The 13411-nt window shown below is 40.2% G+C and overlaps 1 protein-coding gene across 10 annotated transcripts in view; it reads left to right on the top strand.

Moving 5' to 3' along the window:
• Nucleotides 1-13411, top strand: part of FHOD3 (formin homology 2 domain containing 3) — a 268815-nt gene that overhangs the window by 42079 nt on the left and 213325 nt on the right. For all 10 annotated transcript variants that reach the window (XM_026678282.2, XM_087946239.1, XM_026678281.2 and 7 more), the window contains exon 3: nucleotides 1050-1114. In XM_026678282.2, the coding sequence (XP_026534067.1) occupies nucleotides 1050-1114 (65 nt within the window). The remainder of the gene's footprint in view (nucleotides 1-1049; nucleotides 1115-13411) is intronic.

The raw sequence follows: 13411 nt of genomic DNA, 5'->3' as shown, positions 1-13411 counted from the left end.
AAGACAGGATGCATAAATTTTATTTGCTGTTCCTCAGGTATGATATGCTTCTCAGTGACACAAGTATTGCAATTTGACCCTCCTACATTTAGAATCCAAAATATATCAAACTTTTCCTATTCTACAGATGAATCTGTAGGAGGAGGTGTCAATGGAGATTCTCAGTCATCCAGATCATGGTTGTCTCAAAGATGCTTTTTCAAAAGGCAATTGAACTATGTTTTTTTTTCCTTGAGGAGGATATAGGTCAGATGAAAGTGATAAAGGGCATAAAAGACATTCAGAGACCAAAAGGCATTGGCAAAAAAACAGGATGTTTATAATAGGTGAAAACTGCAGACAAAAGACCTCTGAACTGCTACCTAACTATTAAACTTCAAATTTTGTTTGATCATCCTGACAGTAAGGATCAGCTATAACTTTGTAAGAAACCTTGAATTGGCTAAGCCATTTTTTGAGAAGTTATGAAGCCTACGTTTTCTGAAGAAATTGTGAAGCATCCATAATTGAGGGAAGAAGGGAAGACTATAATCCTAACCTTAACTTTAAAGTCCTGGGTGATGGCCTGAACAAGTGATGTGCAAATATAAATATGAAAACACAAACAAAACCATAGGCAGAAGTTTAGACAGTTGGGTTTGTTGTTCAGAAATTTATTTTCTTTGTACCCATTATTTGAAATCCAGATATGTAAGTATGAGTTCAGATATATTTGAATATGTATGTATACCTGAATATTTCCAATTTTGGCTTAATATGGGATTTGGGAAAATAGTAATACAATAACACTTATTTTCTACAGGGTTAATTCACAGTACAAAAAAATCGAGACCAAATCTGTGATTAAAAAATGCTTAAAACTTTTAGTAGAATTAAAAGTTTAAATTCAAAATACACTTGCAGATGTCATAATACATATATACATGTATGATTTTTAATTGAAGAAATAGTATCTGATTCTTTAAATTCATTAGATATAAGATTAGACAAATTATTTTTTCCGTAATTACTCTCTACTGTGCTTATCACATTTATTTATTTCTTCTCAGTAGGGGCAAAAAACACAGCATAATTCTGAGAACCCAACTTTCAGTCCGAGTCCATGCCTGCATTGGTAAGTCTGCATAGTAAGTTTTAAATAGAAAAATGTATGAAGTATAGTAGAAATGTTCTTAAACTGGAAATATTCTTAAAGTAAGAATCTATATGATTAGAATAATGTTACCTTACATTTGTCATTTTGAAACTACTGAAAATACCTTACTATAGGAGGCTGCAAAACATACTGCCTAGTAAAATAAAATCTATCTGTTTAATGAGTAACACAAGGAAAATAACAAATCATTTAGGATAAACAATTTCAGAATTTTATTCAACCCCTAGTTATTTATGGGGTTTCTGTCTCATTCCACAGTTGTGGAACTGTGAATGTAGTTTATAGGTAGTCCTCGAGAACTAGTTGTGCAGCAAAACAATAATAATGTACACCTTGATATAGGATAGGGTGTTGATCTCCCTAGGCCAGATCTTTCAGCTCATTTTTAATTGCCCCATATAGATCACAGGATGCTTAATGTAAGTGTAAACTTAAGTTTTAGAATAATCTATTAATAACCATTGGCAGAATTTGGTAAACTCAAACAGCACCTCAAGCCAAACTATGCCTCTGAGTGAAGTACTGCATTATAAGTATAGAAGAGGAGTGAAACACTTCTACTGATCAATTTTGGAGGATGAATGGCTGGATTACTCAATTTTGCTTGAAGCAAATTAATGAACAAGTTAACTAACAAAGTGCCAAAATGCACTTTTTTTCTGATATCTCTTGCAACTGGAATTTCTGTCACACCACTGGTAACGCTAATGTTTAATGCTGAAAATATTTCTTTACTCTTTCCGTATCATAAAATGAACTCAGCTTTTTCAGGTTCATGTGCATTAGATTACAGTTTCAGCCAAGAGTTTGCTTAAAATTTGTAGGTTATTAAAGTAGATGTATATCTATGGAAGCTTTATATTTATACTATAGAAGAGTTCTCCCATAGTGTGAGTCTTGATATTAGGCCATAGGCAATCCTGAGATCAATATAAGCATCATAAAGTACTGAATGCGCTCTAGCAGTATATTGCTGCTCTAGGAAATACTGTAAAGTTAAAGCATAGTTCAAGACTGTGTGTACTTCCTAAAAGGAGTTATCTATACAGGAGTTATTTGAATAAAGCCTAGCCAGATAGAAGTTTAATTGTGCATCCAATAAATATTAAAAGGGAAGGCAAGGCAAGGCAAGGATCCATCAATCCAAATTATTAGGAAGATGGTGAAAATAATGATCTAGTTATTTGGATATTCTAGTAATCTTGGGACATTATGTGCAGAATGAAGTTTATTTAAAATCCAGTCTTAGGAGAGAAAGACTCATTCGAAGAATATAGCATCCTGAAGAGATCCTCCCAAATACTAACTTTTTCTCTTAATCAGAAATATATAAGCATTAATGTTCTTCATTATTTTGTTTAAATAGAAGTGACTAAGGCAATTTTTGTTGGATGAGAAGAATAAGCTATAAGTCTGTTATTGTTTTGATGGAGGGGAGGGATAAGGGGAAGGAAGAAGGGAGGAAGGAAGGAATAGTACATTTGTAGTGTCTTCTAATAAGGTAGGAGGAAAAGCATACTGTAAAGCAGAAGTTCCCAAACCCCGGGCCTCCACCCATTGGGCCGTAGCCCGCTTGCATTCAGATTGTGTGAGCAGCGGGCCAGTGCACATGTGCAACTCAGCTTGCAGTCCAGCTGTATGTGCATTTGCGCCAGCCTGCTGCTCACTTAGACTGGTTCCTCTCTCCCTCCAGCCCAGTTCCCCTCTCCCCCTCCAACCTGGTTCTACCCTCCCCCCCGGCCAAGCCTCCAAACCACAAAGGTTGGGGATTGCTACTTTAGATAATCATAGCCTATTGAGGGAGATAATAACATGTGGATAATACTGAGCTAGATAAACTAATGATCTGAATTGCTGTGAATAAGGTATGAGATTTTTAAAAGAATGCAAAGTTGATGTTTTCTTTTTAGAAAATCTGCTGCCTGGAGCAAACTATGTTTTCTCAATTTATTTTCTATAATTAAAGAATATTATTTTACAAAGTTGCTTTTCTTTTTTGCCAGATTAGTAGATCAAGGATATCCAAAGTATATTCATATAGTGTGGTATATGATTTTAAAAGATAGGTATATAACTATGAAAACTATATGCATTTATGTTAGGTGTAGGATACTTAAGTACATCAGTAAATGTATAGGAAACGCAGGAAACAATAGTTGTGCACCACATCAGACTGCAGCAGGAATATCATGTTCAGCTTTGATTGCCATATTACAGGAAGGACACTGAAGATCAATGAAGATGGTGAAGTTAAACTGGGAATGGTTAAAGAAAAGGAATATTTTTAGCCTAAAGAAGAAAAGGCTAAGAAAATATGTGGTTAGCAATTTTCCAATATTTGAAGAACTGATGTGTAGAAAAAAGCTTTATATCTGTAGTTCCTGACAGTAGAACAAAAAAATAGGAAGATCCAGATTCAAAATGACACTTTTTTATTATGAGAGCTCTTGCACTGAGAGAGTAAATGCCTGCTTCCTGGAGTTGTGGCTGTTCTATCACTGAATCGTTCAAAGAAAAATGGGACAGCTATGTGTGTATTTGTTTGAGGATACCTATCTCTGTATTTTTCTAAGAGCAGTAGGAGAGTTAACAGATTGGAGCAGGAGAAAAATATATAAGTAGATATATTTATATATATATCTTTATAAACTGTTAGCAATTGTAAGTTAAGTTTTAAGTTTTAATGATAAATTGTAACTTGATGAAGAGATATTCAAAATATAGTAAAAATACAGTAGATATGTCAAGTTTTTACCAGAACCAATTATAGAAAAATATGTATCATAATCAAACAACTTAATAGAATACAAATGGCATACGATTACCTGATATTTTGTAGCAAAAATTGTTTCAAAATATTTCTAAATATTTATTTACAAAAATATGGCATGTAAGCAGGTTTTTATAGAACTATTGTGAGAAATTGCTGCATCATAATTTATTTCCCTTTTTCTTTTCCTAATGCTTGCTTATTTATTAATCTGTCATCCATCCATCCATCCATCCATCTATCACTTCAGGATATTTTGTATAATTGAGATTCTCAGCACTCAAAAAAGATTACTCCTTCCCCCTACAATTCCTTATCTTCGTTTATTTCTCTTTGAGGTGGGATCGAAAGATCTTTGTTACCTTTTACATGAAAAACAATGAGTCAGTTTACAAGCGGTAGTGTGAAAGTCATCCCTGTCAAATTAGGTTGTAGGAAAATAGCAAAAGTTGTGGATGGCTTTGTGTGGATGCTTCTCTTAAAAACATAATGATATGGGGACTATTCTAAAAAGAAAAATATGTTAAGTCAGATACAAATACATATTGAAATAGCTTGTAGGAGAATTCTAATAAAAATAATTTTATAGAAAGCTTATTGGAGAAACTTGATGGGATATAATTCATGACTGTAATGTACTGCTGGAAGGATATAAACTATTCAAAAGAAACTGATCTAACAAAAAAGGAGGTGGAGTTGCATTATATGTTTTCAAAAATCACCACACCTCTACAGAAATGCTTAAAACTAAGGATGAAAACTTCCTTGAACGCATATAGGTTAATAAAAAAGGGGGGGAAAGAAAGACATTGCTATAGATGTATATTACAGGCCACCCAATCAAGCAGAAGAAATAGATGAACTTTTTGCTAATCAGTTAACTAATATATGTAGGAAATACACCACAGTAGTAATGGGGGACTTTAACTACCCTGACAACAACTGGGAAACAAACTTTGCATCAAGCACAAGATTGAATAGGTTTCTTAACAAGTTGATAACTTTGTCAACCAAAAGGTAGAGGAGGGAACTAGAGGGTCAGCTATACTGGAATTAATTCTTGTTAACAGAGATAAGGTGATAGAGAAGGTGCAGGAACTTTGGGGGAGAGCAACCATGTCATATTGGAATTCAGTATAATGCAGACACTAGCAATACAACAAAATCAAATTACCTTCTTAGACTTTAAAAAAGTGGATTTCAACAAACATAGAGTTTGGAAAGGATTCTCTGGATGAAAATCTTAAAGGGGAAAATAACTCAAGAAAGTTTGAAAACTTTGAAAAGTGTGATTATAAAATCACAGACCATTACAATACCACTGAAAAAGAAAAATAAGAAATATAAGAAGAAACCACCATGGTTTCATAAAGAACTCTGATAAACTAAAAGACAAAAATGATAAGTATAAAAATTGGAAAATAGAAAGAGGGGCACATAACCAGGGTATAGTCCAAATTTGCAAAAATGAAATCAGAATGAACTAAGACTTGCAAAAGATGTCAACAACAACAACAACAATAATAATAATAATAATAATAATAATAATAATAATAATAATAATAATAATGTTTCTTTTAACATGTTAAAAACAAGGAAAAGTCAGGGAAAAAGTCAGTCCACTAATGGGAGAAGATGGCACGGAGGTAACAGGCAGCAAGGAGAAAGCAGAGCTGCTTATTTCCTTCTTTGTACCTATCTTCATGCAAAAAGAAAAAAAGCCAAAACTACCAAAAACAGAACTGTAAAAAACAGATTAGGAATACAAATTAAAATAGGCAAGAAAATAGTAAGAGAACATCTGTCTGCCCTAAACAAGTTCAAATCATCAGCATCAAATGGGTTATATCCCAGTGTTCTGAAGGAACCAGCAAACATGATCTCAGAACTGTTGAATCATATATTTCAAAGATCCTGTAGAGGAGTTACCAGAGGACTGGAAAAGAGCTGATATGGTTCCCATCTTCAAAAAAGAGAAAAAAATGGATTCAGGAAACAACAAAACAATCAGCTTAACATCAATACCTGGGAAGATCCAAGAAAAGATAATCAAGCAATAATCTGCAAACAGCTAGAAGCAACCAAAGTTATAACCAGAAGCCAACATGGATTTGTCAAAAAGAGATCATGCCAAAGAAATTATATTTCATTCTTTGACAAATGAGTAAATTAGTACACCAGCAAAATGTTGTGGACATAGTATACTTAGATTTCAGTAAAGCATTTGACAAAGAAGATGATAACCTATTTCATAGTAAGTTAGAAAAATGTGGCATAGACAGCATCATCACCAGATGGATTTGTAACTGGCTGACAAACTGCATTCAATGTGTAGTCCTTAGTGGAACTACATCTACATGGAGGGAAGTAAACAGTGAGGTACTCCAAAGTTCTGTCTTAGGCCGAGTACTCTTCAATGTTTTCATGAAAGATTTAGATGAGGAAATAGAAGAGGAACTCATCAAATCTGCAGATGACACCAAACTGTTAGGAGTAGCCAACACCCCAGAAGATAGATTCAAGAATCAAAGGGATCTCAACAGACTTGAACACTGGGTTCTATCTAGCAAAATGAAATTCAGTGGTGAGAAAAGTAAGGTTTTTTTACTTAGGCAAGAAAGACCAAATGTATATGTTGTGAACTAAAGAAATGTAATTAATAAAGATTCATTTGCCTAGCAGGATCGTAATCCTGCACTTCCTATTGGCCCATATAATGGCAAGTTATGATTGGTTCATTCCGAGCAATCTGACTGGCTGTTGGCGGGCCGTGCCAAGATTCAAACGCTACAACACTATCCATTGGTTAGCCGGATAGCAGCTTACTCTATAAAAGAGTGACTGCTAGCCGAGGTTTTTTTGTCTCTGTTATGCTTGAGAATAAAGAGCTGAAGTTCAAGGTTTACAGTCTGGTCTCCGTTCATTAACCCATGCCTCAAACTTAACACTGGCGACGAAGGTGGGATGCGGAGACAAAAGAGCTGACTAAATCCTACAGAGCACCAACCGAAGCACGTGGCTAAGAGCGCATCTACATTGACAGGATGTCAGGTGGCGCTATACCACCCGCTCCTTTTGACCCGGAAAAAGAAGACTGGGAGTCGTATATGGATCGGTTTCAAATGTTTCTAGAAACCAACAATTTGAAAGACGCCACACCCGGAAAGAAGCGGGCGGTGTTCTTGACCCATTGTGGACCAGCCGTGTTTAGGATGGCGAAAGCGCTCGCGAAACCGGCTGAGGTGAAATCAATGGATTGGGACAACCTCGAACCTATTCTACGGGCTCATTATGTCCCTACCGTACCAACGTTGGTCCGGAGACACAAATTTTATCAACGGGATCAGCGGAAGGGTAAAGTATTGCAGTCTTCATCGCTGACCTTAGAAACCTGGGAGGCCTCTGTGGTTTTTCAGACCTAGAAGAAGCTATGCGAGACCGCATAGTTCTGGGATTAGATGACCACACAGTACAGAGCAAGATCATGGCAAAAAGGGGACATTGATCTTGCAGATGCCATTGCAGATGCTACTGCAGCAGAGGCAACCAAGAAGTCGGCCGCTCGAATGCGCCGCACCAACGCACCGCTCCGTCAATTCGCCCGTGAAGCCTCGCCTCAACTAGAAAGACACTCAGCAACAGCGCACCATGAGGACCTCGAGTCCCAGTCCGAGAGTGATGAAGAAGAGGTTAACAGACTTCGGGCCGAACGAGATCAACAAACTCTAAAATTTCAGTGCCCATGTGCGGGCTGTGGGGGAAACCACCCGCGATCCGGTTGCAAATTCCTCGACGCAATCTGCCGTTCCTGTGGGAAAAGAGGCCACATCGCACGGGTCTGCAGGAGTAAGAGGTAATCCAACACAAACAGAAAGGAGAACAACCTCCGCCAAACCACAGGGAACCTCCCTGCAAATTGGGATCGTTTGAATAACCAATGGAACAACCATGCCTACAGCAGCAAAACATCTGCTCTTCCAGCAAGATGAGAAGAGACACACCAGACTATTATTATCGGCCACGCTTCGTCATTAGACAAACAAAAGATCCGAGTGGAAGTGGCCATCGAAAACCGACCTTGCCTGATGGAAGTCGACTCTGGATCGTCCCTCTCGATGGTTTCCTGGAAGACCCTTAAACAGCTGATCCCTGCCATCCGTCGTCAAAACCTCAGGACACAGAAAATCGTCCTCAGGGATTACCAAGGGAACACGATCCCAGTCGTCGGAGTGAGTCAAGTCCAAGTATCTTTTAAAAATCGTGCCATGTCACTCCCATTAACTGTCGTTGATGGTGATCGGCCCAGTTTACTAGGCCTACAATGGTTCGCCCCACTCGGGATCGAGGTGGCCGGCATTCACCAGGCCAGAAGCGACGATTGGGAAGAGAGCATCGTCCAGGAATTCCACAATGTGTTTTCGGACAAATTAGGCAAGTACAAGGGGACCCCTATATCATTTAGCCTCAATCCAGAAGTAGCCCCTATCCGCCTTAAGCCTCGTCGGTGCCGTTAGCCTTAAACCCAAGATTGACGAGCAACTTGATAAGTTAATAGCCCAAGGGGTGTTGGAGCCTATTGACCATGCCCGTTGGGAAACCCCAATCGTAACCCCCATCAAACCGGATGGGTCAATCAGAATTTGTGGAGACTACCGCGCCACTCTGAACCACGCACTCCAACAGAGCGCTTATCCGGTGCCGGTGGTTCAACATCTCCTCCATTCCCTGGGCGGCGGGAAGATCTTCGCAAAGTTAGATTTAGCGCAAGCGTATCAACAACTACCCGTTGATGCGGAAACCGCAAAGGCACAGACTATCGTTACACACCGAGGTGCCTTTAAATGCAACAGACTCCAGTTCGGAGTGAGTGTAGCCCCCGGTATATTTCAGAGTCTAATGGAGAGACTTTTACAGGGAATAAAAGGGGTTGTACCGTACTTCGATGACGTATTAATTGCTGCCCCAAATAGAGAAGAGCTTGAAAGGCGTCTCAGATTGGTTTTACATAGATTTATGGACGCCGGTCTCAAGGTTAAAAGAAATAAATGTCAACTATGCACTGAAAGGGTAGAGTTTCTCGGATACCTCCTCGATAAACACGGTATTCACCCTACTGAAAACAAACTCAGGGCAATCAAGAACGCCCCAAGACCTAAAAATAAGACTGATCTCCAGGCTTTCCTGGGACTTATTAACTTTTACAACATATTAACTTTTACAACATAGACTTCTCGACAAGAAAGCCACCTGGGTCTGGGGACATCGAGAAGAATGCTCTTTTCAAAAAGTGAAAGACTTATTAACATCCGATGCTGTTCTAATGCAGTACAACGAGACTTTGCCAATAAATATTACGTCTGACACATCACCGTTTGGGGTTGGAGCCATTTTGAGCCACGTGTTGCCAAACGGGAATGAGGCTCCTATTGCGTACTTTTCCCGCACATTATCAAAGGCTGAACGAAACTATAGCCAACTTGACAAAGAGGCTCTTGCTATTGTATCGGCCGTAAAGCGGTTCCACGAATATGTTTACGGACGGCCCTTTACTCTAGTTACAGACCACAAGCCTTTACTTGGCATTTTAGCAGGTGATAAACCAACGCCGCATATATTGTCTCCTAGAATGACTCGCTGGTCAGAATTCCTAGCAGCCTACAACTACGTACTGCAGCATCGCCCGGGGAAAGCCATTCCCCACGCTGACGCTTTGAGCCGTTCCCCACTTCCGGAAACCGTCAGCGACCCAGCTCCGACCCTCACTACGCTGCAAATTGAAACCCTCAACTCTCCGCCACTAACGGCAAGGGATATCGCCACCGACACAAAACGGGACGCTATCCTCGCAAGAGTTCTCAGTTGGGTCGAACGCGGGTGGCCAGTCGAAGAAACTCCCGCCATTTTTGCACCGTTCAAACACCGGCAAACGGAACTATTTTCCCAGAAGGGCTGCATCCTATGGGGAGAGAGTCGTCGTACCAGAGAGACTACAGCGACTCGTGTTGCAAACCCTGCACGAAGGACATCCGGGCATCGTCCGCATGAAGGCTCTCGCTCGAAGCTACGCGTGGTGGCCAGGCATCGATAAACAAATTGAAGCCTGGGTAACCACGTGCAGAAACTGCCAAGAAGTCAGCAACGCCCCACCGAGCAATTCCCACCGAATGGGAAACTCCTCGAGGCCCGTGGTCCCGCATCCACATTGATTTCGCGGGACCCACTAAAGGACACACTTTTCTCCTAACCGTGGATGCTTACTCCAACTGGCTCGAAATCCACAAGATGAAAAGCACGACTACTGACTCCGTTATTAAAAAACTAGATAGATTATTTGCAACACACGGTTTCCCGGACGTTCTAGTTTCCGACAACGGACCCCAGTTTACTGCTCTCACCTTCGAACAATACTTGGCAGACCGAGGTATCCGCCATGCCTTGACTTGGCCGGCTCACCCTGCGGCAAATGGTAGAGCAGAACGGATGGTCCAATTTGTTAAAAAGACACTACAAAAAATGGATCCGGGGGACATCGACGCTAGATTGAACAAAATACTCTTACTACAACACATTATCCCCCACAGTGTCACCAACAAGACCCCAGCCGAACTTTTAATGGAGCGGAAGCTTCGCTCCCACCTCGACCGATTACACCCGTCTTATTCGCCAGAGAAACCTTGTGGATCCAGCGGAACGTATCGCCAATTCAAGGTAGGCAACTTGGTCTATGCCAAAAACCTTTCTGGCGAACCGCTGTGGGTCCCAGCCACCGTAGTCTACCTCACTGGCCCTAGATCTTACCGCCTTAAGACGACAGACGGCAAGATCTGGAAACGCCACATAGATCAACTTCGCTCTCGTTTACAACCCAATATCCGCGACCCCCCGGACTTCCAAACTCAAGGGGGAGGGAATACCGAGGGGGTCGAAAGCCGTATAGAAGACGACGTAATCGAGGACAGACGGCCGCTAAACCGAGTACTCGCGCCACCTGAAGAAGGTCCGGGATCGGGGGCATCCTCCCCGCAGAGGAACACCGTAGTGGAAACTTGCCCGCCCGATCCAGGAATGGACTTAAGGGACCCTGATAGTGCCGAAAACAGCACCGCAGAATCAACCCCTTGCGAAGACGAGCCTTGCGTTCCACCGGAACCGAACTTTAAACAAAAGCCGGTGGAACAGCGAAAATCAAATAGGCAGGTAAAATGACCTGCATACCTGCGTGATTACGTTACCACGGCCGTCAAACGGAACCCAGGGGGGAGGGGTGTTGTGAACTAAAGAAATGTAATTAATAAAGATTCATTTGCCTAGCAGGATCGTAATCCTGCACTTCCTATTGGCCCATATAATGGCAAGTTATGATTGGTTCATTCCGAGCAATCTGACTGGCTGTTGGCGGGCCGCGCCAAGATTCAAACGCTACAACACTATCCATTGGTTATCCGGATAGCAGCTTACTCTATAAAAGAGTGACTGCTAGCCGGGTTTTTTTTGTCTCTGTTATGCTTGAGAATAAAGAGCTGAAGTTCAAGGTTTACAGTCTGGTCTCCGTTCATTAACCCATGCCTCAAACTTAACAGTATAGGAATAGAATATGGGTGACACTCAAAAAATTAGAATATCATGCAAAAGTTCATTTATTTCAGTAATGCAACTTAAAAGGCAACCTAATATATGAGATAGACTCATTACATGCAAAGTAAGATAGTTCAAGCCGTGATGTGTCATAATTGAGATGATTATGGCTTACAGCTCATGAAAACCCCAAATTCACAATATCAGGAAATTAGAATATCGTGAAAAGGTCCAATATTCTAGGCTCTAATCAGCTAATTACTCCATAACACCTGCAAAGGGTTCCTGGGCCTTTAAATGGTCTCTCAGTCTGGTTCAGTAGGAATCACAATCATGGGAAAGACTGCCAACCTGACAGTTGTACAGAAAACCATCATTGACACCCTCCATAAGGAGGGAAAGCCTCAAAAGGTAATTGCAAATGAAGTTGGATGTTCCCAAAGTGCTGTATCAAAGCACATTAATAGAATGTTATGTGGAAGGGAAAAGTGTGGAAGAAAAAGGTGCACAAGCAGCAGGAATTACCGCAGCCTGGAGAGGATTGTCAGGAAAAGGCCATTCAAAAGTGTTGGGGACTTTCACAAGGAATGGACTGAGGCTGGAGTCAGTGCATCAAGAGCCACCATACACAGACGGAATCTATGGGGCATTGCCAAGAGAAAGATGAGAGACATGAGACCGACCAATGCAGAAGAGCTGACCGCTATTGAAGCATCCTGGTCTTCCATAACATCTCAGCAGTGCCACAGGCTGATAGTTTCCATGCCATGCCACATTGAGGCAGTAATTGCTGCAAAAGGGGCCCAAACCAAGTACTCAGTACATATGCATGCTTATACTTTTCAGGGGTCCAATATTGTTCTATGTACAATCCTTGTTTTATTGATTGCATGTAATATTCTAATTTTCTGAGGTTGTGGATTTGGGGTTTTCATGAGCTGTAAGCCATAATCATCACAATTATGACAAATCACGGCTTGAACTATCTTGCTTTGAATGTAATGAGTCTATCTCATTAGTTTCACCTTTTAAGTTGCATTACTGAAATAAATGAACTTTTGCACGATATTTTTCGAGTTTCACTTGTATTGCATCCAAGTTTGGTCACCACAATATAAAAAAAGATGTTGAGAATTTGGAAAGGGTGCAGAGAAGAACAACATAGATGATAAGGGGATGGGTGGAGGTTAAACCATTAATAATGGTTGCAGGAATTGAGTTTGTCTAATTTAGTGAAAAAAAGGATGGGGATAACATGTTAGCAGTCTTCCAATGTTGAAGAGGGGGTCAACCTATTTATCAAAGTACCAGAAGTCAGAAGAAGAAATTAATCAAGGACAGAAGCAATTTTAAATTAAGGAGAAACCAGAGGAACAGCTTGCCTTCTGAAGTTGTGGGTTTTCATCACTGGAGGTTTGTCCACTGAAGACATTGGACAATCATTTGTCCAGAATGGCTGGACTAGAAGATTTCCTAGGTGCCTTCCAACTCTATTATTCATGTTAGTTTTGGTTAAAAATTAAAGTTAATATCATAGTCAGTAGAGAATTTAAATATTTATATACCAACTAATGCAGTGGTTCTCAATCTGTGGTCCATGGATCCCTTGGTGGGGGTGTCATCACGTAGGGTCTACAAAGTCTTAAAGAAATATTATGGTTTAATCATCCATGGCCACCAAAGGTATTTAAAGAGGGTCCATGATGAAGAAAAGGTTGGGAACCCCTGAACTAATGTATTTATCATATATTTATCATATCAATTCTTTTTCTGTTAAAAATGAGGTAATACTTAATAACAAGCAATACTTTGGTCTTCAATATCTAATTTAGCTGGCAGAATAAAAGCTCTTGTTTACATCTTTTAATTTTCAGAATTTTCATGACAACAGTTAGATTTTGGTCCTTTTT

The sequence above is a fragment of the Notechis scutatus genome, chromosome Z (genome assembly GCF_049901735.1).
Source record: "Notechis scutatus isolate UNSWTSFEM ecotype Mainland chromosome Z, rNotScu1.2, whole genome shotgun sequence".
NCBI lineage: Eukaryota > Metazoa > Chordata > Lepidosauria > Squamata > Elapidae > Notechis > Notechis scutatus.
The sequence above is the reverse complement of the archived record's forward strand: the minus strand, read 5'-3'. Positions and strand labels throughout refer to the sequence as shown.